General features: G+C 54.0%; 1 protein-coding gene across 15 annotated transcripts in view; it reads left to right on the forward strand.

Moving 5' to 3' along the window:
- The window catches only part of TBCD (tubulin folding cofactor D), a 196,256-nt gene that overhangs the window by 22,568 nt on the left and 146,867 nt on the right, over positions 1–26,821 (forward strand). For 10 of the 15 annotated variants that reach the window (XR_013536128.1, XM_035302257.3, XM_035302263.3 and 7 more), the window contains exons 8-12: positions 15,827–15,872; positions 18,776–18,908; positions 22,860–23,002; positions 24,520–24,580; positions 26,198–26,272. Coding sequence is in view for 14 of the 15 variants with exons in the window: in XM_035302257.3 (XP_035158148.3) it covers positions 15,827–15,872; positions 18,776–18,908; positions 22,860–23,002; positions 24,520–24,580; positions 26,198–26,272 (458 nt within the window). In the remaining variant the exon portion in view is untranslated. The remainder of the gene's footprint in view (positions 1–15,826; positions 15,873–18,775; positions 18,909–22,859; positions 23,003–24,519; positions 24,581–26,197; positions 26,273–26,821) is intronic. The other 5 variants (XM_035302262.3, XM_035302269.3, XM_078375064.1 and 2 more) reach the window with 2 other exon arrangements.

The following is a 26,821-nucleotide window of genomic DNA, read 5'->3' on the forward strand; positions in this document are numbered from 1 at the left end:
GGAGGTGCCCTGGCTGTAGCCCTTTGCTGGCCTTTTCCTTGTCCTTTTGCTCTGGCTATTCCTTGTGTTACCTTTCCTTGTGCTAACGAGGAGGAAAGAGCAAGTCTCAGAAGAGGATGAAGCCTCTTTTGGGTCGGCCTTCTGGAGGGGGAGCTGGCAGCCCTCTGTGGCCCTTGGCGTGGTGGGTTCAGTGCCTTCCTCTGCTTGCTTTTAAATTACAGTGGGTGAGGCTTTGAGAGAACTTCTCACCCTTGTCTCAAGCTGTGGAGCCTGCAGTCCCTTTGAGGAGCAGGGCACTTTGTTCTTCTTGTTTAAAATACATTTTTTATAGAGATAGGGTCTTGCTATGTAGGCCAGGGTGGTCTTGAACTCCTAGCCTCAAGCGAGCCTTCTGCCTTGGCCTCCCAAAGTGCTGGGATGACGAGCGTGAGCCGCTGTGCCTGGAAGGACACTTTGGAGTACATTTTAGGGGAGATGGTGAGCACCACCTCACCGAGCTGTCTTGCTCTCTGAAGCAGGTTCTGCCAGGGAGCAGGAGGCCGTCGGCTGATTGGACGGGGGCTGTGGGTGTGAGAGCCTGGGATGGAGGTGCACCTTTCTTGAGGGGTGTCAGAAAGCATCCTCAGTGCCTGCTGCTTCCCTATCATACCGCCGTAGTCTTCAGAAGGACTTTCCTCCAGATGAGGAGAATGTTTCAGACACGTAAGAACACTGCAGAAGTGCTTCCTGGAGCCTATGCTCTGCCCAGGTGATGTCTGTTTTCTTCAGGCCTCCTCTCAACTTCCACATAAATGTGACAGATTTATCAGTTTTCAAAACTCAAGAAATAATTCACATACCACAAGTAATTCATCCTTCTAAGGCGCGCAATTCTATACTTGTTAGTACATTCACAAGGTTGTGAGGCCATTACCATTATCTGACTTCAGGACAGTGTCGTTACCCTGGAAGAAACCTTGACCCCACTAAGCAGTCCTCCATCAGCCCTCCCCACCCCTGCAACCGTGGATCCACGTTCTGTCCGTGTGGACTGGCCAGTGGTGGACATCTTGCCTCACCAGAGTCGTGTGCTACGTGGCCTTTGCGTCTGGCCTTTGCTGAACCTGGTGTGTCCACGGTTCATCCACGCCGCAGTGTTGTTAGTGTGTCATCCCTGTTACGTCTCAGTCGTGTTCCAGTGTCTGGGTATTTTGCTGTTATGAGGGATGCTGTTAAGAACTTTCATGTGCAAGTTTTTGTTTAAACTTAATGCTTTCCAGCTGGGCGTGGTGGCTCACCCAGCACTTTGGGAAGTGGAGGCAGGTGGATCACCTGAGGTCAGGAGTTTGAGAGACCAGCCTAGCCCACATGGTGAAACCCTATCTCTACTAAAAATACAAAAATTAGCTGGGCGTGGTGGTGGGTCCCTATAGTCCCAGCTACTAGGGAGACTGAGGCAGGAGAATTGCTTGAACCTGGGAGGCGGAGGTTGCAGTGATTGTGCCACTGCACTCTACCCTGGGTGACAGAGCAAGACTGCAACAAAAAACAAAAAATTAAAAACCCAACTTAATGCTTTCAGTACCCTTGGGTACATGACAGTAAGTTTTAATAAAATTTTAAACAAAATTTGGAATGTTTTTGTGTTTCTGAAGTCTTTTTTTTTTTTTTTTTTTAATGAGACAGAGTTTCGCTCTTGTTACCCAGACTGGAGTGCAATGGCACGATCTTGGCTCACTGCAACCTCCGCCTTCTGGGTTCAAGCAATTCTCCTGCCTCAGCCTCCCGAGTAGTTGGGACTATAGGCGTGCACCACCATTCCCAGCTAATTTTTGTATTTTTAGTAGAGACGGGGTTTCACCTTGTTGACCAGGATGGTCTCGATCTCTTGATCCACCCACCTTGGCCTCCCAAAGTGCTGGGATTACAGGCGTGAGCCACTGTGCCCGGCCGTTTCTGAAGTCTTTTAAAAAGATTTTTCTGGCGGCGTACCTGTCGGGTTGGTGAAATAGAGGACCTGCTCGTGCCAGGCATTTTTGGGCGCTGCAGATACACGCACCTGGTCTGTGTTTCCAGGTACCCCTTGCTCCAGCCATGCTGGGCAGTCCTTGCTATCGTGGAGGTCAGTGCAGGCTGAGGCTGGCCTTGAAGGGCATGGGGTGTGGGGGTGTAGGGCAGGGAGGATGAAGGTCTCAGGCGTGCCCACTGTGCCATTGGCCCATGGATCCTCAGGATATGTTGTGTATTTATGTTTTAGGCAGTTCTGGTAAAGAGTGGTGGATAAACGAGGTTAATTTGAAAGTTTGGGTGTAATTGGATTTTTCATTTTTTGCCTTGAGTCTCATTGAGGAAGTGTGAAGAAGGGGAAGATAGCGGCAGCCAGCGTGGGGTGGGGGTCCTGGGATCCTGGTGACTTCACCTTCTTCATGTTTGTGGTGCTGGCTGCATGGACAGCCTCCCACATGACAAAGGACATGCTCTCAGGGCCCTAAGACCACAGAAGAATGGGCTGCCACTGCCGGGAAGTATGACATGCGTGTGGAAGACCATGAGCCTTACCCGGCTGCTGGTATGGCATATGGTAACTGCCCAAGCTCCCTGACCCATCACAGTGGGAGGGGGTCTATCCTGTGACCGGGTCCACTGGACCAGACCCATTGCAGTGGGAGGGGCTCCATGATGTGACCACTGGACCTGACATCACAGCAGGAAGGGCTCCATGCTGTGACCACTGGACTGGACCCATCACAGTGAGAGGGGCTCCATGCTGTGACCATTGGACCCCACCCATCACAGTGGGTGGGGCTCCAAGCTGTGACTGGGACCACTGGACCTGACCCCATCACAGTGGGAGGGGCTCCATGCTGTGACCACTGGACCCCACCCATCGCAGTGGGAGAGGCTTTATGCTGTGACTGGGCCACCCAGCCTGAGGTTGGACTGGGGTGAACTGATACACTGGCACCTATCTGTGTGTCGGGAATGATGTGGATACGTCTCTCACACCTGTTTCTTGGAATATTGTGTAAGCATCTCTTCAACCTCACAGCCTTCATGATCATGTTCTGGGTGGGGAATAATTACCCAGCAGACCAGCCCATGGGGCCAAAGCAGTGTCCTTAAAATAATTGGTACCCAGAGGCCAGGCACGGTGGCTCACGCCTGTAATCCTAGCACTTTGGGAGGCCGAGGCGGGTGGATCACCTGAGGTCAGGAGTTCAAGACCAGCCTGGCCATCATGGAGAAACCTCATCTTTAAAAAAAAAAAAATAATAATAATTGGCACCCGGAACGAGGTGGCGACCCCATCAAAGAACTTGTGGCTCACAAGATCTGAGGAGGCTTCCTGGGCTTCTCTGCCCTCTAACTAGGGCTTCCTCATGCCTAGAAATTTAACCTTCATGAAATCCCTAGTAAAACTCAGTGCTGTGTGTGAGAAGTCTCAGGTCAGGAGAACACGCGGGAGGTCTCACAGGATGTAGCATAGCTTGTTGGTCTCCAGTGGCTCTGCAGGGTGGGCCGTTAGCCCTGCCCTGAGCGTGGGTGCTGCTTTGGGAGGGTAGGCACATTTAATCTCAGTTCAGTTAGTATCTGAGACCACCTTTGCTCAGTCATGAATTTGTACTCTTGGCAGGCTTCTAGGGGTCTCCTGCAGCTCTTGGCAGCCCGGCCTGGGAGGCTCCCCTCCCCTGCCCACCCACACTATTGGGTCAGCAGGATTCCCCGGCCTTGGGGCTGGAGCCACTTGTGGCTGTCCAGAGACTTGTAGGTGAGGCGCGCCGGCTCCTGGCCAGGCTGGCTGTGGGAGAGGCAGCCTTCTGGTGAGAGGCTGTGGGCGGCTGCGTTCAGGCTGCCTCAGAGGGCTCCACAGTGCATTCTGGAGGTGTCCCCTGGGCGCCGGCCTCCGAGCCTTCCTCAGCTTGGGAAGGTCGTGGCAGCCACATTTGTCTAGTTCTGTAGCTTCTTTGCCTGTGGTTTCACTTCTTTACTTTTATAGTCTTGTTGCTTTTCTCTAGATTGTTTCTAAGTTTTCTGTTCCTCCATCCCAAGTGGGAGGCATACGGTACCCAGTCTGCATTTAGAATACCCAGAGGGTGGGTGGGCCGGCTCTCTGCCCAATCCCCGGCCAGCTGCTGGAACAGGTGGGAATTCCTGCAGCAAAATCAAACCAGCCAGGAGTGGGGAAGTGCTTTTCATTTTGACATCTCCAAGTTCCACATTGAGGTGGAGAGAAGTTCATTTTTCCCCTTTCTACTGAGGTGTAAAAAGGTTTTCTCCAAGGTTTATGAGAGCTGAGCCTTGTGCCACCCCCCTGGTATGTGCTGGCAAAGAGTGAGGTGTGCTGTCCCTGCCGTTGGGGGCAGAGCACCCAGGCAGATTGGCAACAGCACTTCAGAACTATTCAGAGAGTTGCCCGCAGCGAGAGTGAGCAATTGTCTGACTCAGCCAGCTGAAATCCCTGGGAAGGGAATGAATGAAACTGCTGTGAAGCAATGCCTGGCAGGGCCAGGCTCTGGCAGCTCCCGGGCTAGCACGCCCCTTTAGAGCCTTCTGAAGCCCTGGGCTGCTGCCGGAGCAGCTCGAGTCTTTCCAGAGCCATGCCTTTGCTTTCCCCTTTTCTTTTTGAAGGGTCTGTGTGGCCTAATGAGGGTTGTCTCAGCAGGAGGAAGTGTTGGGTGCTGAGCGGGTGGGAGGTTTCGCCATGGGCTTGGCAGAGCTGCAGGCTGAGGCTGGGTGCCTGCTGTGCGTGATGAAACTTGCAGGTGGATTCTGCTTAGGGTTTCATCTGTTTCCTTTGATGCACTTGGCTTCATTGTCATCCACCTGTTCATTAGTGTGGGCGAAACAGGTGAACTCTCAACAAGTACCATCGAAACCAGGATTGGATTTTCATTTTCCTTGAAGCGTAGTTCTTGGGCCGTGAGGGTTTTTAGCTCCTATGGGAGTTAAACGACGTTTGGCAACGTCGTTTCCCTGGAAGGCCCCTGTGCTCCAGCTTTAAAAGCACCCTCTGGTTAGTCCCACTTGAAGCATTAAAGTGAATGCAAATTGAGGAACTTCAAGGAGGGAAAAAACACATGAAAAATGGAAAACGGGCCAGTCACGGTGGCTCATGCCTGTAATCCCAGCACTCGGCCTTGGGAGGCCAAGGCAGGCGGACCACTTGAGGCCAGGAGTTTGATACCAGTCTGGCCAATGTGGTGAAACCCTGTATCTACTGAAAATACAAATGTTAGCCAGGTGTGGTGGCACATGCCTGTAATCCCAGCTACTCGGGAGGCTGAGGCAGGAGAATTGCCTGAACCTGCGAGGCGGAGGTTGTAGTGAGCTGAGATCACACCATTGCCCTCCAGCCTGGGCGACAGAGCGAGTCTCCATCTCAATTAAAAAAAAATTAAGAAAGGGAAAATTGCTGTCATTTGCGTGTGTTACATGCTGCTTGCTTGTTGATAGTTGAGCTGTCTTGGTTTCTAGAGTTCTGACTGGAAGACGCGACTGTGGCGTGGGTCCCTCCCCATGTGTCCTCACAATGGCTGGGAGGTGGGTGAGGACTGGGACTGTGAGACGGGCTTGCTGACAGTGGAACTGGTGATAGGATAATAGGGTGCTCTTCCCCTTACTGGCTGTGAGGCCCAAGTTTCCCCTTTACAGTGTGGCTTTTTATTTTTATCATTGACAGAAGTACAACTCTTAAGGATAAAATTGTCACAAACAACAGCATTAAAAACCAAAGAACGCTGGCACTGTCAGCCTCACCCCCAGCTTCTGCTGGGTGCTTGTGAAGAGAGGTGTGGAAGCCACTCTGCTTTTTTATAGTTAATAAAAGCAGTCAGGTCCCCAAGTAGAAGTTGTGGCCAGATTGCGTGGGCCAGGAACCAGGGCTTGAGCTGCTGTGAACTCTGCTCAGGCCCTTTGCTGACTCCATCTCTTCTGTGACCTGAGGCGAGGGTGACACCGGCTCCTGGCCCCACCCGAGAGGGAAGCAGCAGACCTCTTACCACAGAGGCTGGTGTGAGGCTAATTAGTTCAGTCACATGCTTTGAAGATGAAAAAAGACAGTTGATTATCTATAACATTTCTCATTTGGCCTTGATTTATTTTCAGATTTGGGAAACAGTGCCTTACTGTTCCATTTAGGGCTCAGTGTGGCCAGAGGAAGGTGATCCATGTGGCCTTTTTAGTTGTAGTGCTCTCTTGGGGCAAGGTTTGGGATGGAGAAAATACGGCAAGAGCAGTTTGAATGTGGGTACTTTCCAGAGCTCATGCTTCCATAGCATTCTGGGGAAATGAGGTGCCCCAAGTCACGTTGGTTTAGTTTCCTCGTGGCGTTGAGTAAAGGCCTGGACCGCCAGCTCTGACAGTAATTTCCCATCACTCAGCATTTTACGTGGGGCGGGCACAGTGGTGTGAATCTTAGAGAAGCCTGTGTAGTGAGCTGCATGCCTTCGAGTTCCTGGCAGCCAGCCTGTCCCTGCCGAAGTGGCGCGTCCTGCTTACAGGCGTGTGCTCACAGGCAGCCCGGCACAGGATCATGTGCTAGACGGGGAGGAGGCTTGGTGGGTTACCAGCCTTGCCCCCCTCAGTTCTTGGATGAGGAACAGACAGGCAGAGAGCTGGATGGTATTCCAGGCTGGGCTGGTGCTGAGTGGGCTAGTGCTGGGTCGTGGTGGCCTTTGTCCTGGTCATCCTGGCCTGTGGCCTCCGTGCAGGATGGGGTGCCCCTGCCCCCTCACCTGCCCCACCCTCATTCGGCTCCCTGGCCCTTGAAGCCCGATTGTCCACATTTCGCTTTGACCTTCCCTCTAAGGCTGATGTCCCTCAGGCTTTGGCCCTGGCTGTTGATATCTCAGCTTTGATTCACCCTTGACCTTCATTTCCTGATTTCTGTCCTTGGTTCTCGAGCCCTTGTTCTGTGCATCTGTTGGATACATGTGACGCTTCAGAACTCTCAAGTCCCAGGTCGTACCTGTTGTGCTATCATTTTCCCTTCCCAGCCTGTGTACTCGGGAGCCCAGCAGCAAACAGGGGCTTCTGTGCTGCTGGCCATGCATGCAACCAGGAGCCGGGCTCTTGCCGAGGCCCGTCTTCCCTCCTGCTGTCCATTCACGCCCGCCTCGTGGATGTGGCTCTAGCGTGTCTCCTGTCCTGGGGGTCGTCGTCCCAGCGTGTGGCTCTCTGCTTCATGTCATCCTGAGTCTGCCCCTTGCTGCCACCTGGTGTAGTGCGAGCCATGTCCCTCTGGGAGTTGTCCCCTCTGGAGGCGCTGGGCTCCCCGACCAGTCTCCTGCCTCTCCTGTTGCTGTTGGCTGCATTAAAGGTGGTGGTGGAGGGTGTGAGGCTTCTGTTCGTGGAGTGCCAGGCTCCACCCTGTGCTGCCTCCGTGCTGTTGATCCTGGCGGCCCACCTACTGTTCTGTGGCCTGAGTAGAGGATGGCTTCATCTTGGCCCCAGAAGCAGTAGGGCTCGGGCTATGGCCCTTGTGGCTTTCCCCGTGTGTCCTGGTGTCTTTGCTCGGCTCGCTGGCCTTTCTTAGCCATGGATGCCCTCTGTCCTCACGCTTGTTTTTGCCATGGCAGAGCTGCTCACGTGGCCGGCCCTTGGACCCCTATGCAGCCTGCCTTTCCCAGAGTGTATCAGCAGTCCTGTCGGGGGAATGTGGCCTAGGCCCTGCCTCATCCTGGTCTTTGCCTGCTCTTCCTTCCTTGCCCTCTGTATGTCTTCTTCTCTCACTTCCACACGGGGCACAGTCACATCCACTGGCCTGCTGGTTAGTGGATCCTCCCTCCTGTTTGGGTCAGAGCTGCGCCACTCCCACCTGCGCTGCAGAGAAGCTCAGACCCTTCTCTGACCTCAGACGCCAGAATCTGAGACCCCTGCCTCCCAGGCCGATGCCCCTTCATGTCCCTGCGAAGCCGCTGCTCTTCAGGGTCTCCCCTGCCGCTGTCATACCCTCCCATGGCCTCTGAGCCCACGGGCTGCTCGGTGGCTTGGGAGCTACGTACGATTTTATTTGTCTGGTTTGGCTGCAGGCTTCTGTGGCAGGAATTGTCTCTTGGATCTTTTATGCGTCAGTACATTGAGCAAATAGGAGATGCATGATGGATGTTTTTTGGTTGATTGATAGAAAAATGGTTAATTTTATGTGAAAGTGCAAATAAATGATAATAACAGTTATATTTGGGAGGGACTAGACTTCTAAAATTGGGTCTGTCTGTAAGGCTGATCTTCCCTTTCCCTTTTCTTTGTTTTTTCTATTCTTAGGTTTTCTTTTGATGTTGTGGAGATTGCTGTGTATGACTGCATTTTTGCTGCTGTGAGAAATTGATTCCCTTTTTTTCTTTTGGAGATGGAGTCTCACTCTGTCACCCGGGTTGGAGTGCAGTGACATGATCTTGGCTCACTGCAACCTCCGCCTCCTGGGTACAGGCGATTTTCGTGCCTCAGCCTCCTGAATAGCTGGGACTACAGGTACGTGCCATCATGTCTGGCTAACTTTTATATTTTTAGTAGAGATGGGGTTTTACCATGTTGGCCAGGCTGGTCTCAAACTCCTGACCTCAGGTGATCCACCCACCTTGGGCTCCCAAAGTGCTGTGATTACAGGTGTGAGCTGTCAGGCCAGGCCCTAGAAATTGATTCTAATCCTTTTAGATCTTGTAGGTTTCCTGTGTTTGAAATTCTGTTTTTTTTTTTTTTTTTTTTGAGATGGAGTTTCGCTGTTGTTACCCAGACTGGAGTGCAATGGCACGATCTCGGCTCACCGCAACCTCTGCCTCCTGGGTTCAAGCAATTCTCCTGCCTCAGCCTCCCGAGTAGCCGGGACTACAGGCAGGCACCACCATGCCCAGCTAATTTTTGTATTTTTAGTAGAGACAGGGTTTCACCTTGTTGACCAGGATGGTCTCAATCTCTTGACCTCGTGATCCACCCGCCTCGGCCTCCCACAGTGCTGGGATTACAGGCGTGAGCCACTGTGCCCGGCCTGTTTGAATTTCTTATATTAATGGAGATTATTATTATTATTACTGTTTTTGAGACAGAGTCTTTTTCTGTCACTCAGGCTGGAGTACAGTGGTGCAATCTCAGTTCCCTGCAACCTCTCCCTCTGAGGTTCAAGCGATTCTCCTGCCTCAGCCTCCTGAGTAGCTGGGATCACAGGTGCGCACCACCACACCTGCTCATTTTTGGTGTTTATAGTAGAGATGGGGTTTTGCCATGTTGGTCAGGCTGGTCTCAAATTCCTGACCAAAGTGATCTGCCCGCCTCAGCCTCCCAGAGTTCTGGGATTACAGATGTGAGGCACTGTGCCCGGCCAGGGATGATTGACAACCCTTTTCTAGCATCTTACCTCTCTGTGGTGGCTCACGATGAACACAAAGGGCTTTCCTGAGCTTTTGCTCCTCACTCCTCTCCTCCTTGGGAACTCTGTTGCCTCTGGGCAAGGGGCACACCCAGAGGTGGTTGCACACACCTGAATGTGAGCAGTCAGTGGTCCCTGTCCTGCAAAGCCGGGCTGCTCAGAATGAGCTTGGAGCAGCAGCCAGAAGGCTCAGTGATGGGGAGTTTAAGGTGGAATATGGTAGTGCCACTGGCTGTTTATGCTGTGAGGTCACTTTGTGGGCTGCTGGGTACATTTTTAAAAGGCTGAGTCAGTCACAAAATAGTCATGCGTCCCCTAACAGGGTAGTCCTGAGAAACGCGTCGTTGGGCAGTGCTGTCGTGTGAACATCATAGTCGGCGCGTAGATGTACGTGGGGTTGCCTGCTGCACGCTCAGGCTCTGTGGTGTGGCCTGTCGCTCCTGGGCTGCACACCTGTGCTACACGACTGTAGATGTAGTACTGTAGTGAACTGTGACACAGTGGTGGTGGTGGTGGTGCATATGAGCCTAGGTAAGGTGTGGTAGAAACGTGTCATCCTAGGGGCCCACAGTCAGTCTGTTGTTGCTCGTTGACCCCTGTGTTCTACAATGCAGGACTGAGTGCAATACACTGCCATGAGCAGGTTGACACATGAGGTGAAGGATGATGCCCATGAGGGACAGCAGTAGGAAGCCACGTCCACTTGTGGTTTCTGAATTCTCTCTGAGTGCTGTGTTGATTGGTTTGTGGATGAGGATGTGGACCCAGGTCAGGGTTGCCAGGGTGTGAAGCTGGGTCTTGCGTGGCCCCCACCAGTGAAGGAGGGTGGTGTTTACCTCACATTCCAAGGTTAGGTGAATAAACAGCACCTCGTTCTGGAAAGATAAGAGCTACATGTGGTTATTTTGATCATTGGAGCATTTTTGTGTGAAATTACCTTTTTTTTTTTTTGGTGGCAGTGGCACAATCTCAGCTCACCGCAGCCTCCACCTCCCGGGCTCAAGTCATCTTCCTACCTCAGCCTCCTGAGTAGCTGGGATTAGCACGCCTCCACACCTGGCTGATTTTTGTATTTTTAGTAGAGATGAGGTCTTGGCATGTTGTCCAGGCCTGTCTCAAGCTCTTGGGCTCAAGCAACCTTCCTACCTTGGCCTCCCAAAGTGCTGGGATTATAGGCATGAGCCACTACACCCAGCCTGAAATTAATTTTTTATTTACTTAAAATTTTGTATACTTTGTCAGAAGCTTATTTTGTCAAAAACAGTATATTTTTTCACTCTGGTGTTCTGATTCTAATCAGTCACTTACTAATTCAACAAATAAAATTTTCACTTCTGTAAATTCCTTTTTTCCTCTGAATATATGGTGGTCCTGAGGAGGGTGCACCATTCCTGGGGGAATCCCCCACGTGCTCATTCCTGGGGGAGGTAGTGCGTCTGGTCTGGCCCTGCCTGGCCCACCTGGGCCGCCATATTCAGGGCAACCTCTCTTCTGAGTGCTCTCCTGCCCCATGGCAACTTCTGTTCTTTCTCGGGGTCGTAGTGGTGCTCTTTAAGATGTCCCTGGCTTTTGTTTTTGCAGGCCAGCATGTGCACTGGAAGTTGTGATTTTTCTGGGCTCCAGTAGTGGTGTGGTGGGAAGGCTGTTTCCTGCCCTGCTGCTCAGAGTTCCTCTGTGAAGCCCCTGCATGCTCCCACGCTGCAGCCCATTGTGGGTGTCACTGCCTTCCACGGAAGGCCTGGCTCTGACAGGCTCGCTGCAGCACAGGAAGGACCTGGGGCTATGCTCTCAAGGAACTCCAGCCTGGAATGGGTTGTTTGGTGTTAAAGATGATCTTCTGTGCCTGTCCTCTGGCCCCTCTGTGTGGTGTGCCTTGGAGTGGCTTTGAACATGGCTGCCCTCTGTGTGCTGAGCCCGAACCCTCCAAGATGCCATGTCTTGGTGTGGGAGCAGGACTCAGGATGGCAGAAAGGGGAAGAGTCTCCCCCTCCCCATCTGCGGAGTTGGTATGGCTAGTTAGGTGGGGCCCCGGGGTGACCCACTGGGATGCAGCTAGCGTGGTCTCAGCCGTCTGCCTCAGTGCTGTCCGACAGTCACAACTTCTCAGAAGCCCGTGTCACCAGCAAGAGCCGAGCCTGAACTGGTGTGGCGTGGGGGCCCTTCTCCCAGGGCCTGGGGTGGAGTTGCTTTTCTTGGCCTAGATTTGGCAGTGCCTCCAGGGAGCTTCAAACCAGCATCTCCTGCTTGGCAGCGGCTGAGCTTGCTCCCAAATAGCTCGGCAGCCTGTGATTTACTGGGCTTGGAGAACATGCCCCCAGGAGGGGAAGCTGGCTTGCACGTTGCAGAAAAGCCAGCTTGGGTGGGTCGAAATTGAAAGGCGTGGCGGGTGAGGATGATTGCTAAGAAACTCCTTCTGTTTGCACCTTGCGCTGTGCTAGTTTCTGGAACAACAAAAACAGACCTGGCAGTGTTTCCTCATCACTGTGTGGGGTGTTTTTCTCTAATCCGGGTGTAATTGCCTCTGTCTAGGGTATGTTCTTCAGCAGGTAGTTTTAAGTTGGTCCCATTATGCTTCAATGAAAGTGGGGTATGGCCCCATTTTATAGCTTAGCTGATGAGCACTCGAGACCATGGATGACTAGAGTGCTGTATCTGGCTGCGTCTTCCTGCCGACAGGTTCCCCGTCTCGCTGCCACACTGAGCACTGGCCACTGCACACTTTCTCAGGCAAAGATGGCCTTACTTTTAGGGGAAGTAAGTGGAGGCAAACAAAGCCCTGTCTTCATTGACTCTTCCTTCCCTGTCATCCCTTCTGCCCTCCTGAGTCCATGCCTGGAAAGTGGGTAACTTTGGGGGCTTTTCTCTGTGTGTGCCAGATGCCCAGGGGCTGCCTATGTAATTCAGCTGGAAACTGCCCAACGTAGAGACGTGTGGGGAGAAAAAGAATCCTTGACCTGTAAACACATGGGTGCTGGTTACTGCAGATGGTGGCCAGTCCTGGTCTTGGTGCTGTCTCCTATGTGTGGCTGGGGACATCAGGAGCTGGGCTGGGCATTCCCAGGTGTGGGGCATCCAGGCTAGTTACAAGAGATGATGCTTGCTTTCCTGAGAGCTCATCACGACTGTGTGTGTGTGTGTGTGTGTATATTTTATTTTGAGTTGGAGTCTTGCTCTGTAGCCCAGGCTGGAGTGCAGTGGTGTGATCTCGGCGTACTGCAGTCTCCACCTCCCAGGTCCTGGTTCAAGCAGTTCTCCTACCTCAGCCTCCGAAGTAGCTGGGATTACAGGCATGAGCCACCATGCCCAGCTATTTTTTAGTAGAGATGGGGTTTCACCATGTTGACTAGTCTGATCTTGAACTCCTGACCTCGAGATCCGCGTGCCGTGGCCTTCCAAAGTGCTGGGATTATAGGTGTGAGCCACCATGCCCAGTTCACCACATTTCTCTTAGTCTCCTTTTCAGAATGTTGTACACTTTGCAGAATTTAGTAAAGAATGTTCATGTGTGAGGGCACTCTTGGCATTTCACAGTATCTTGGATTCTTTTTATTTAATGAGAGAGACCAGGCGATGTGTTAGCCTGTTGCCAAGTGAGACCAGGGGACAGGGAGGATGGGGGTTGGAGAGACCAGGGGACACGCTAGGCCGTCACTGAGAGAGACTGGGGGATGCATTAGCTTATTGCTGAGAGAGATCGGGGGACATGTTAGCCTGTTGCGGAGAGAGACCAGGAGATGGTGAGACCTGGGGACACAATAACCTATCACCAAGAGAGACTGGGGCACATGCCAGCCTGTTGATGGAGAGAGACCAGGGGATGGAGAGACTAGGGGACATGCTAGCCTGTCTCTGACCAGGACTGGGGACAGGCTAGCCTGTTGCCAGGAAAGACCAGAGACCAGGGGACACGCTAACCCATCTCCTGGAGAGTCCAGGGGATGAAGAGATTGGGGGACATGGTAGCCCATCACCAAGAGAGACCGAGGGACTTGCTAGCCCATCACCAGGGGAGACCAGGGGACAGAGAGGCCGGGGGACGTGCTAGCCCATTACCAGGGGAGACCGGGAGTGAAGAGATCGGGGGACATGATAGCCCGTCTCTGAGCAGGACTGGGGACATGCTAGCCCGTCACCGGGGGAGACCGGGGGACACGCTGGCCTGTTTGCAGGAGAGACCAGGGGACATGCTGGCCTGTTGCCAGGAGAGACCAGGGGACATGCTGGCCTGTTTCCAGGAGAGACCAGGGGACACACTGGACTGTTTGCAGGAGAGACTGGGGGACATGCTAGCCAGTCGCCAGGAGAGACTGGGGGACACACTGGCCTGTTTCCAGGAGAGACCAGGGGACATGCTGGCCTGTTTCCAGGAGAGACCAGGCGACACGCTGGCCTGTTTCCAGGAGAGACCGGGGGACACACTGGCCTGTTTCCAGGGGAGACCGGGGGACAGGCTGGCCTGTTTGCAGGAGAGACTGGGTGACATGCTAGCCAGTCGCCAGGAGAGACTGGGAGACCCTGCTCTGCCTCACAGGGAGAATCAATGTCTCCTTCTCAGAGGTGTGGGACCTGTTCCATGGGGGTGACGGGTGGTCTATGTGGCTTCACTGCTTCTCTGAGCAGCCCTTAGGAGAGCCCCTCGGCCAGCTCAGTGGAGAGAGTCCAAGTTCCCTCTTCCTTTTTTTTTTTTTGACAGTCTCACTTTGTCGCCCAGGCTGGAGTGCAGTGGCGCGATCTAAGCTCACTTCAACCTTTCTGCTTCCTGGGTTCAAGCGATTCTCCTGTCTCAGCCTCCTGAGTAGCTGGGACTATGGGCGCGTGCCACCACCTGGCTAATTTTTTATTTTTAATAGAGACGGGATTTCACCATGTTGGCTGGGCTGGTCTTGAACTCTGGACCTCAGGTGATCTGCCCGCCTCGGCCTCCCAGAATTCTGGGATCACAGGCGTGAGCCACAGTGCCTGGTCCCCTCTTATTTTAAGAAGACATTTCTATTCTACACTTTTTCTTTTTTATTTTTGAGATGTAGTCTTGCTTTGTTGCCCAGGCTGGAGTGCAATGGCATGTCTTTGCTCCCTGCAACCTCCGCCTCCCAGCCTGAAGTGATTCTCCTGCCTCAGCCTCCCGAGTAGCTGGGATTACATGGCTCACCATCATGCTTGGCTAATTTTTGTATTTTTAGTAGAGATGGGGTTTTACCATGTTGGCTAGGCTGGTCTTGAACCCCTGACCTCATGATCCGCCCACCTTGACCTGGGATTACAGGTGTGAGCCACTGAGCCTGGCCTGTTCTACACGTAAGTAAAAGATCAGGCAGTTTACAGGGTTCCTAATGCAAATAAAAGATGCCAGTGTTTAGTGAAAGCCTCTTCACTGGGCTGAGCAGCTCCCAGTGGGCACAGCTGCTTCTTCGTTTTGCCATGTGGTGGGCGACAGTGAGGGCCCAGGGAGGGGTTGGGGCCAGTGTGCGGTGCAGATGGTCTGAAACACAGAGTTTTCATTTTGACTGTGAAATTCTGTTTTCTGAAGGAAAGGAAATTGATTTGATTTTTCTTAGAAGGGCTCAGCTCTAGGATACTTTGGTTATGGGGCTTGGATATTTATGTGAATCTTTGCATCTGTCCTCCAGACTTTACAGCAGAAGGTAAAACCTCAGGTTGAGAATTCAGGAGGGTTAGAACCTGTGTTTGAGAGAAAATCTGGTATTCCTGTTTGGTCTGATGGATTCCAGGTGATGATGTCTGTGTGTGTGTGTTGTGGGGACCAAGTGCTGGGCCTGTGTTTGAGACACGGGCTGAGCTGGTCACCTTTCTCATTTGTTGGAGACCCTTGTGTGAGGTGGTTTGGCCTGTAACTTTAATCCCTTGTCTCCTTATTATCTCCATCCTGATAATTTTATAAAACCTTTTTACGGGCTAATAGTGCCCTGAACTTAAACCTGGACACGTTTCAGTGATTCCGCTGATGAGGGGGGTGGAGCAGCTGCAGCCCTCCGTAGTGGACTGGACTCTATCCCTGCAGTGATTCCACTGATGAGGGGGGTGGAGCGGCTGCAGCCCTCCATGGTGGACTGGACTCCATCACTGCTGTGATTCCACTGATGAGGAGGGTGGAACGGCCTCAGCCCTCCATAGTGGACTGGACTCCATCACTGCAGTGATTCCACTGATGAGGCGGGTAGAGCAGCCGCAGCCCTCCATAGTGGACTGGACTCAGCACTGCAGTGATTCCACTGATGACGGGGTGGAGCGGCCTCAGCCCTCCATAGTGGACTGGACTCAGCCCTGCATGCCTATTTTCAGATGAACTTTTAGGAGATGACTTTGCTCGTTTCTTAAAATTACTTTATTGTGTACAAAAACTTTTTTTGTTACTAGGTTGTGATTGTTTACAATAAAACTTCCAAAAGATATAATGAATTGTTTTAACAATTTGTGTTTGTTTTAAACTTGTAAGTGTATTTTTAACATTAAACTTTTTTTTTTTAGGCACAAATATTTAAACATGGAAAACGTGAAGACTGTTTGCCCTATGGTAAGGTTTATTTTTAAGAGAAGGTATGTGTATTTGTGATGCAAGTTTGCCTGTATATAATCAAGAGTCTCATTAACGTTTTATTCATAGTTATGGGAACTGTATGTTGGTATATTTGGAAAACGTCATTTTTTTTTTTGTGGGGTTTTTTTTTTTTTTTTTTTTAAGAGGGAGTCTCACTCTGTTGCTGTAGTGAGACTGGAGTGCAGTGGCACGATCTTGGCTCACTGCAGTCTCCACCTCTTGGGTTCAAGTGATTATCCTGCCGGAGCCACCATGCCCAGCCAATTGTTTGTATTTTTAGTAGAGATGGGGTTTCACCATGTTAATCAGGATGTTCTTGATCTCCTGACCTCGTGATCTACCTGCCTCAGCCTCCCAAAGTGTTGGGATTACAGGCGTGAGCCACCGCACATGGCCTATTGTGGATTTTAATAACTGGACTTTGGTCTGCTCTTCTAGTCAGTTGATAAGGAGGGATTGCTGCTTGAGGTCTGGTATGGGAGGTCTGGGCAAGGCCTGTGTCATGATCTGAGGTTGGACCTGGCTTCTTGGGACCGGGTAGCAGCCATGTTCCTCTGATAGCCATATCCACGGCCTCTTGTGCCTTTTTCCTTCTTCCTAATTCTCTTATTTTTTTTTGAGGCGGGGTCTTCCTCTGTTGCCCGGGCTGGAGTGGCGTGATACGGCTCACTGAAGCCTCGACCTTCTGGGCTCAAGCTGTCCTTCCATCTCAGCCTCCCCAGGGGCTGGGACTGCAGGCGAACACTACCATGCCCGGCTAATTTTGTATTTTTTTGTAGTAATGGGATCTTGCTGTGTTGTCCAGGCTGGTCTTGAACTCCTGGGTTCAAGCGATCTGCCCTGCCTTGGCTTTCCAAAGTGCTGAGCTTAAAGGCATTAGCGACATGCCTGGCCCAATTCTCTTAATTTTAGAGTGAGTCTCAGTTTGTGAAAGCAAGGGCATTACTTCTCTCCTTGCAGAGGTTTACCATCTGGAAAAAGACAAGATTCTTAGAGCCTCTGTGTTTTAGAAGCTATCCAAATGTCGGATTTGAATAACTTTCTGTTTTTAAAAGTTTTCATTTTGGAAAATTTGAAACATGTATAAATGAGAGAGAAAGGTGTGCAGGCCCCGTGTCTCCCTCCAGAGTGTCCGAGTTTTGGTGTGCGGCCCCTGTTTTGTCCTGCACCTCATGCAGGGACACGGGGTATCTCACCTGTGTGCGCGTCCACGCATCTCTGGCAGATGGGGTTCTTTAGACACACCCCCGCCATGTCCTCACCACACCTGAGACTGCCAGCAGCAGTTGCCAGGCCCGTCGGCAGGAGGAACGTCCTTGGTGATGTGAATGCAGACCTGCTCCCTCTTGGTCTGTCGTGCATGTCACCCAGGCTGGTCTTGCCCACGGTGTGAGCCTTCTGAGAAGTTACTCAGATGCTTTTATAGCTGGCCTGGTCTATAGGCAAGCATGAGTGAGTTAAACAGGAAGGACCTCTGCCCGAGGCCACACGTGGCACCAGGTGCACCTAAAGCTGGTGAATGTTCCCTTTCTATCGATTGCAGCCTCAAGGCAGAGCTTCCCAAAGGGCTCTGCAGATCCAGCCCTCCCACCTTACTGCTGTGTCCCCACCCCAATGCCCCATCCCCCTGCTGGTCCCCGCCCTGGTGCCCCCATCCCCCTGCTCTGTCCCCCTCACTGCCCCTCACCCCTGTGCTCTGTGTCTGCCCTGATGCCCCCACCCTTCTGCTGTGTCACTGCCCTGCTGTCCCTTCCTCCTTCTCCTTGACTTTCATCACCTCACCCAGCTCTCAGCTCTGTCTTCAGCTTCTCTTCTTTTCTCTTCTCCTTGGTCAGCTGGTTGCAGTCTTGTCCATTTCACCTCTAGCCCATCTCTGAAGTCGCCATGCACTTCCACCCAGCCCTTGTCTGTCTTGGGAAGGCCGTCCTCCTGGGCTGAGCTCGGTGTCTCCCTACGCCCCACACCTCCTGCTCATAGGCTCTCCCTTTCATGCTGTGCCCAGCGCTGCTTGGAGCCTCCCCTCGGCTCAGCCTCATGTCTTGCTGGTGTCATTGCTGCATGACGCTGAGTGATTCGCCCTGAGAAAAAGAGCAAGCGATAGGAACCCCATTGGCCTAGGTGGTCTCCCTGGCGGCAGGGTGCCTGTGGCCTGGGTGTTCTCTCTGGCTTCAGCATGCCCGTGACTTGCGGGGTCTCCCTGGCTGCAGCGTGCCTCGAGGCCTGTGTGGTTCCCTGGCTGTAGTTTGCCCGTGGCCTGCGTGGTCTCCCTGGTTGCAGCATGCCCTGTGGCTTGTGTGATTCCCTGGCTACATTGTGCCACGTGGCCTGTGTGGTCTCCCCCACTGCAGCGTGCCTGTGGCCTGCGTGGTCTCCCCCGCTGTAGCATGCCCATGGCCTGCATAGTCTCCCCTGCTGCAGTGTGCCCGTGGCCTGTATAGTCTCCCAGGCTGCAGCATGCACCATGGCCTGCAGGGTCTCCCCAGCTGCAGCACGCACTGAGATCCATGGTTCTCCCTGGCTTCAGCGTGCTCTGTGTCCGGTGTGGTCTCCCTGGCCGCAGTGTGCCCTGTAGCCTGCAGTTTCCCTGGCTGTGGTGTGCCTGTGGCCTGTCAGGCCTTGGCATTATGCTGACCCCCTTCAGGTTGGCTCCCTGCCCTTTGGGCGCTTGCTCTCCTGACCCACCACTGTTGCTTTACTGCAAGGAAGTTGAGTAGGTTCAACTCCAGCAGCTCTCAGTTCACCATTTGGGATGATGGGAGTCTTGGTGATGTCTCCTGCCTCGAGATCCCCGAGGAGCTGGCTGTGGTTTCGGGGATGCAGGTGGTGCAGTCAGAAGGTCCTGCAGCCCTTCCTGCGCTGAGTCCGGCTCTTGTTTGCAGCTGCTACCGTCCTTAGCTGCCTCGATGGCTGCAGACTCCCTGAGAGCAACCAGATCCTGCTGCGGAAGCTGGGGGTGAAGCTCGTGCAGCGACTGGGGCTGACCTTCCTGAAGCCGAAGGTGGCAGCATGGAGGTAGGCACTGTGAGGATGGTGGCGTGGGGGTGCCATTGGGGACAGGTGCTGTTGGGGCGGGTGCTGTGGGGAGGCGGGCACCATGGAGTGGGTGGTTGCTGTTGGGGGATGGGTGGTCACTGTGTGGGGGTGGGCGCCATGTGTTGGAGGCCACGTGCTGTGATTCTGGACACAGTCGGCACTGTCTGGAGGGCAGGCCAAGCCATGGGTGAACATCTGTGGGCATGACCAGTGCTGTGGCTTTTGTGTCCAGTGGTGATGGCAGAGAAGACACGTCAGTAACAAGTGTCTTCTGCTTTCATTCTTTCATTTAATCCCAGAAGTGTTTCTGATTTTGAGAGGAATAGTTTTTCTTTGTTTATATTCTGATTGCATCTTTTTGTTGGCAGAAGTGCAGCTGGCGTGACAGGAGGGCAGCGTGTGTGATTCGTGTGGCTGAGTCAGTGTGGCCTCCCTGGCGTGGCGGCATGTGTATGTCGTGTCAGTTGGATGTGGTGTGGGCTCCCTGGTGTGATGGCTGATGACACTCTCTCCGTACATTCCAGTTGTTCTGTATGACAGTGCACCCCTAAACTTAGCAGCTTAAATAGTGTGCTTTTGTGTTGTGTGCTTTTGGCGAATGTGTGTTGAGTGGCTCGGAGGCTGTGTACGTGTGTTGTGTGGCTGGGAGGCGGTGTACGTGTGTTGTGTGTCTCAGGCAGTGTATGCGTGTTGTGTGGCTGGGAGGCGATGGATGTGTGTTGTTTCACTTGGAGGCAGTGTATGTGTGTCGTATCGCTCGGAGGTGGTGCGTGCGTGTTTTGTGGCTTGTGTTTGTTCTCCGTAACACTTGGCCTCCCTGCCATTCTCTGACAGGAGTGTCTGGGTCTCGCCTTGTGCTTCTTTATGTTGAGGTGCCCAGGGATCCAAGTGAATTTTTGAGCAGAGTTTTGGGCCTCTGTCTCAGCAGCATCTTTCTCCTCAACATCCTCTCCCTCAAATGGGAGCCTTCCACCTATCAAGACTGCTGTCCTCTGGGCTGTTTCTTGCTGCAGTTTAGAAAGTGCCCCTGCGGCGAGGAGGTGAGGTGGCGTACCTGCAGCTTCCCCTTGCAGGGGGGTATAGCCCTGCCTTGGTGGCCATCACCTGCCAGCTGGCGGTGGCTTGATGCTTTCTGTCCGAGTCTCCTCGTTGTTGAGGGTGAGAGGGCACGTGTAGCAGCAGCCTGAGGTCGTCGTCTTCATGGTGTTGTCTGGTCTTTGTGAGGTAGCTGAGCTTTGCACTCAGTGACAACAGTGGCAGGTGAGGTGACACCCAGCCCTGAGGTGTTAAGGGAGAGTGGGGGCCAGGATGTACCCGCCTGTGGGGTGTTAGGGGAGACTAGGGGCCAGGATACACCCACCTGTGGGGTGTTAGGGGAGACTGGGGGCTGGGGTGCTCCCACCTGTGGTGTGTTGGGGACATTGGGGGCTGGGGTATACCCATCCATGGGGTATTAGGGGAGACTGGGGGCTGGGGTGTTTCCGCCCGTGGGGGTGTTAGGGGAGAGCAGGGGCGGGGGTGCTCCTGCCTGTGGCGTGTTGGGGAGGCTGGGGGCTGGGGTGCGCCTGTCTGTGGGGTGTTGGGGAGATGGGGCCGGGGTGTGCCTGCCCGTGGGGTGTTAGGGGAGACTGGAGGCTGGCGTGCTTTCTCCCATGGGGTGTTAGGGGAGGGTGGGGACCGAGGTGCACCAGACCGTGGGATGTTGGGGATAGTTAGGGCTGGGGTACGCCCACCTGTGGGGTGTTAGGGGAGAGTGGGTGCTGGGGTATGCTTGTCCGTGGGGTGTTAGGGGAGAGTGGGGGCTGGGGTGTGCCTGCCCGTGGGGTGTTGGGGATACTGGGGGCTGGAATGTACCTGCCCATGGGGTATTAGGGGAGAGTGGGGGCTGGGGTGCACCTGCCTGTAGGGCATTAGGGGAGAATGGGGGCTGGGGTGTGTCTGCCTGTGGGGTGTTGGGGAGAGTGGGAGCTGGGGTGCGCCTGCCTTTGGGGCATTGTCTTGCTTGGTGTCTGCCATGGTCCTGTGATGGCTGATGACACTCTCCTCATACATTTCAATTATTCTGCATGACAGTGCACCCCTAAACTTAGCAGCTTAAATAGTGTGCTTTTTCCTCAGTTTGGGTGGGTCTGGGATCTGGACGTGGCTCAGCCAGGTCTCCAGTCAGGGTCTTTTCTGGGGCTTCTTGAAGGCGCTGGCCGGGCCGCTGCCATCTCAAGGCCTGCGTTGGGGAGGGTCTGCTTCCAGTCTCCTCATGGGTTGTCGTTGGGACCTGGTGCCTTGTGGGCTGTTGGCTGGGATCCCTTCGAAGTCCTTACCACGTGGGCGCCTCCACAGGGCAGCACACAGCGTGGCAGCCGGCTTCATTGGAGGCTGAGAGAGGTGGGTGGAAGCCACGGCCTTTTGGATGGAGGCAGCTCTCTGGCTTCTGTGTGTTCTGTTCTCGGGGAGGGGGTCTCTGGGCCCAGGCCACACCCCATGGAGAGAAATGCTGGGAGGCGAGGCGTGGGGCCATCTGGGAAACTGCCCTGACTCTCCCTGTTTCCTAGACTTGGAAACTGAGTCCCAGAGACCTAGGCTGGGTCATTCAAGGCAGGTTGATGGCATCAACACCAGGGTGTGAGTTCTGGTTCGGCCTCTGAAGCCCAGGTTGTTTATCCTCTGGGAGTCTGCCCCAAATTCTCACCTGATGCCTTTTCTTCATGAGGCCCAGTAAGCAGGGCCCACAGCCAGGCTGCCTGCCCTGCGCTCACCCTTGGCAGAAGTGGCTGTGTCACAGGGGCCTTGCTCAGTGCGGAGCTGGGCTGCATGCTTTGCACATCCTCTCACTGCTCCTCACAGCAGCTCTCTGCTTAAGACTGCATTCTGATTTTATGGAGGGGACTCTGCGTAGCACTGCGTTCCTTTGCATTTTACGGAGGAGACTCTGTGTAGCACTGCGTTCCCATTTTACGGAGGGGACTCTTTGTAGCACTGTGTTCCCATTTTACGGACGGGACTGCCTAGCACTGCGTTCCTTCACATTTTATGGAGGAGACTCTGCATAGCACTGCATTCCCATTTTACGGAGGGGACTCTGCGTAGAACTGCGTTCCTTCCTGTTTTACGGAGGGGACTCTGTGTAGCACTGTGTTCCCGTTTTATAGAGGGGACTCTGCATAGCACTGCGTTCCCATTTTACGGAGGGGACTTTGTGTAGCGCTGCAATCCTTTGCATTTTACGGAGGAGACCCTGTGTAGCACTGCGTTCCCATTTTACTGAGGGGGAAGTGGAGGCATGGAGTGGCTCAGGAGCCGTGCAGAGTAATGCAGCAAGTAGATGTAGAGCAGGCCTGACTGTGAGCCAGGTCCCAGGGCCTGTGCTGTGGCCTCTTCATGGTGTGTCTGGGGGATGATGATGCAGAGGCCCCAAGTGGGTGTGAAGAGGGCTACACATTGGTGCCTTTTGAGGGGCATTCAGGAGGCAGGATCTGTAGGAGCTGGTGGTGGGTGACATGCAGTACCTGGTGATGAAGGGGCCATGTGTGGCCTGGGTGGTGGCAGTGGTGGCCATTCAGGAAGGGGCTGTCAGGCAGAGCACATCCTGAAGGCTGAGCGCGCCCCTAGGGAAGGTGCTGGTCCTGTGGTCTGTGTACTTATCATTGTGCTTTCTCTCCTGACTTTTCATCATCAAAACTGGACACCAGGTGAGGATGTTCTGGAATTGGGGCCTGCTTCGTGGCTCACACTAGGCTCTTCCTGGCAGTTCATGCTGATGGTGGTGCCTCGGGGTTCTTCCTTCTTATCCAGTCTCTGTAAAGTGTGTGGAATTTTCACAGGCATCCTTTGAGATTCAGAGTGACACTAAATTATTGATTTCAATCATCAGGACACAGTGTGTGTTAGGTTTTGGGCTGCAGAGCTGATCTGACAATGCTTTGCTCTGCACAGGTATCAACGTGGCTGCCGATCTTTGGCTGCAAACCTGCAGCTCCTTACTCAGGGTCAGAGTGAGCAGAAGCAGAAGCCGCCTCTCCTGACCTCAGATGACAATGAAGAAGATGACGTCCCAGAGGGTGTGGAGAGCGTGATAGGTGTGTGGGGTCTAAGCCGTGGCCTCAGGTCTTGGGCATTGTTGGGCTGTGTCATTCCCCTGCCCCCGCCACCTGCTCCAGGACTGCACTTTCTCCTTCCCTGTCCCCTTTGCCCAGTGCACGGCTACTGCCTATCCTCTGGCTCTGGAACCCTACCTGTTCCTGCCCATGGACAGTCTCTTCCTGTGTGCCATAGAAGCCCCTTTTCCCGCCGCCTCCCCACCTTCCCGAGCCTCCCCACCTTCCTGACCTGCTTGCTCTCAGGGGCTGGGCGTGTCTGCGGGAAACAGTTCTCCCAGGAAATTGAGGTGGGGTCCCTGGGGCTCAGGTCTTTGGCTCCTTGGCCCCTAAACCCTGCTTAGCTCCTAAACTCAGGAGTCATTTCGAACTCCCTTAAACTACGTTGCACTTCTAAGGGGTCTCCATCCCCTGCCCTGTCCCCTCCTGTGGGGCCTCTGCTGCACAGAGACCAGCCTGAGAAACAAAGTGAGCCCCTTGAGGCGGCTATCCTGGGACTGGCTTCTGTCCCCACACTGCCCCACCCTCTTGCGGTGGGTTGGATGAGGTCTTCTCTGGCCCCAGGCAGGGCCTCCTCCTGTCCCTTCCCTTGTTAGGCCCCCATCCTCCCAGTATCTCCCAGCTTCCTGATGGGCCGGCAGGGCCTTGCCGCCTGTACTGGGCCGCGCTCTGCTCACATCCCCTCTGCTCCCTCCAGGGCCGGTTTCTGCCTGGAGTTGTCCACACCCCACCTCGACCATGACCCTCAGGGCACCCGCGGCGCTGTTGCCAGCCCTGAGCCAGCATGCACTCTGGCTCTTCCCTTGACCTTTGCTTCTCAGAGCCCTCCCAGGTTGTATGGTGGGTGCCCGTATCTGTGCTGGGTGGCTCCGAGTCCCAGGTGGGGTCCTGGGTCTGCCCCTTCCCCGAGTCTGCTGCCTGCCTCAGGCTCGCTCTGTCTCCCATCCCCTGCAGGCAATCCCCTCTGCCCTCATTCCAGTCCCTCCACCCTCCCCTGTAGTCATTCAGCAAGCTTCTCCGTCAGGTCTTGGTGCCCTTGGGCCTGGTTTCCACCCTGCTGAGGCTTGGAGGGTCCTCACTGTGTGACCTGACCCCCTTCTCACATCCTCTAGGCTTCTGTGTGGTTTTTCTTAAGGTTCAGCCTGTCACCAAGGCCTGGTCCCCAGGAGAGCACGTCTTCATGCAGCTGCCAGCCAGGGATTTTCTCTAGGAAGCTTTTCCTAGCCCTCCTTGGTCCCATTCCCGTGGCCTAGGTGGGGCCCTTGATGTTGGCCTTCACCTGGGGGCTCTGATTGGGTGGAGCTGCTTCGTAGGAACAGAGAACTTAGGAACGTGGATTTATGTGATTATCTGAAAACACAGAGAAGGAAATGTTCTTTTCCCGTTAATATTATTCTGAATGTAATTCCCTTCAGTGTGTGCACTGAGTAGTGCATGGGCTGGGTTACCTTACAGCGGGAAGACTAGGACCACCATGCATCGCCTTCCTCTTCCTACAGAGCAGCTGCTGGCCGGGCTGAAGGACAAGGACACTGTTGTGCGGTGGTCTGCAGCCAAGGGGTAGGTGTTGCAGCCGCAGGAGCACCCTCGGGAGTGGGCCGCCCTCGGCCACTGTGTCAAGCCTTTGGAATCAGGAGAACTTCACATGCGATTCAACAGATAGAGATTCCCAAGCGTTTTGGAGCGCAGCGTGGCTTCCTCTAACTGACGCGTGTCACCTTACGAGTTGGTGAAGATGGTTCCCGAGGCAGAGCTCCAGGCTTCTCCATCCTCTTGCCCTGGCTGGCCCTGCCAGGTCACAAGCAGGCTGGCTTTGCCTGTTTATCCTCTAAATGTTCCTGTTTTTCTCACATCCTCATCCCTGTGCCCCCACCTATCATTCCCCACAGATGGGGTCATGGCTCCTACAGTGATGGTGCTCAGGGAAGAGACCTTTTTGGTGGGGTGAGCAGGTACCAGCCCCTCATTCACCCTTCACTAGCACTTGTCATACCTGCGGGAGCTGACGTGCAGCCTGGGTCTCCGGGGAGGTCGTGGGGCAGATCCAGCGGGGCCAGGCCTTGAGCACAATTGGTGGAGCCCTGGCCTGGAGGAGCTGGTGGCTTCTTGGGCTCGGGGCTATGCAGGGACAGCAATACACATGATGCTGAGGTGTCAGGGGGGCTCCTGCTGTGGAGGAGATGAGGCAGGTGCAGGGGCCGGCAGGTGCTGAGGTGTTGAGGGGGGGTCCCTGCTGTGGAGGAGACGAGGCAGGTGCAGGGGCCGGCAGGTGCTGAGGTGTCAGGGGGGGTCCCTGCTGTGGAGGAGACGAGGCAGGTGCAGAGGCTGGCAGGTTTTGGGGGGCGGGAAGGCTGTTTTTGCCTTTGCTGTCCCGTGCATCTGTGCTGGGTCCATCTATACCATGAGCTCTGGGAGGAGCTCCATCGGGCTTCAGTGGCTCATGCAGGCCTTTGTGTTGCTCTCCATGGTGATGGCTTCTCAGCCCATAACCTTGTTTGGTTTGGTGTGATGGGCCCACACAGTTAGAGGCTGGGCGGGCCTTCCTAGGGTCCTTTGTGGAGGCCTCTGGCTGGGACCTTCCCCACGGGGCTGTCTCCAGGGACTTGGACCCTGTGAACTGGCCCCAGGCAGCCTCCTTGTGGGGCCATGAGCCCATGTCACTTGGCCTGATGGGACCTTGTACAGTCAGCATTTGGGGTGGCAGACAGAAAGCCCGGCTCCAGTAGGGAGGGTCAGGGTGAAACCCTCAGTGTTTACCTGCTGCCTTGGTGCCCTCAGCCACCATGGTGGCCGGTAGTGTCTGTGTTACAGTTGTACACAGTGACCTGCCCTGTGCCATGTGTGCTCACTTGTCCCCTTTGTATCTACCTGGCTTCAGACGTGTGTAGGCTCCTTTACCCTGCAGCGTGTTTTACCACAGGAGCTCCAAGCAGGGAGGAGGCTCCTTCCTGTCTGCTCCAGTGTGTTTTACCACCAGGGCTCCGAGCAGGGTGCACATTCCTTTATCCTCCAGCGTATTTTACCCAGGGGGCACTGAGCAGGGTACAGGCTGGCCCCTTCTCTGCTGGTCTCTGGAGGAAAGGATGGTTGCTCGGGCATTCACACATGTCACACATGTCACACATGCCCTCGGCGACAGGCTGGTTCCCATGACAGATTGCCGCGTTTCTCTTTCAGTATCGGTAGGATGGCTGGCAGGCTTCCCCGAGCGCTGGCGGATGACGTAGTTGGGTCTGTGCTGGACTGCTTCAGGTATGTGAGAAGAGCAGGGAGGTGTGTGGGCCCAACTCTGAGTTGGGAAGCCCTGGCTTTCCTTATATCCTTTCACGCTTTCTTTTCGTTGAGCTGTTTGTCAGAACTCCAAAAGCTCTTTTTTTCCCACCATTTTGAAGTTAAACATGAGAACTCTTGTTACTTCTGGTATGCCGCTTTTATAAACTCCATTCTATTTAAAAAGCTTAAGGATAAAGAGACGTCAGTTTAAACGTGTACCCGTGTAGGAGTTTATTCTGAAATGAGATGCTCTGTTGAATGGGTTGGAGCTGCTCTGAGAGCTTTCTGTGGGTGTATGTCCTGGCCTGCCCCTCACCTGCATGTTAGCCATCTGTGTCCCCCAGACCTTAAAGTGAGGCTGGTGTGACTGAGGCCTGAGTTTGAAATTACATTTCCTTTGAACGAAATGGGAGGCTCTGGGAGGCCAAAGTGGGAGGACTGCTTGAGCCTGTGAATTTGAGACCAGCCTGGGTAACAAAGTGAGGCTCTATCTCCAAAAAGTTAAAAAATTAGCTGGATATGGTCCCA

The sequence above is a fragment of the Callithrix jacchus genome, chromosome 5, assembly GCF_049354715.1.
Source record: "Callithrix jacchus isolate 240 chromosome 5, calJac240_pri, whole genome shotgun sequence".
Taxonomy (NCBI): Eukaryota; Metazoa; Chordata; class Mammalia; order Primates; family Cebidae; genus Callithrix; species Callithrix jacchus.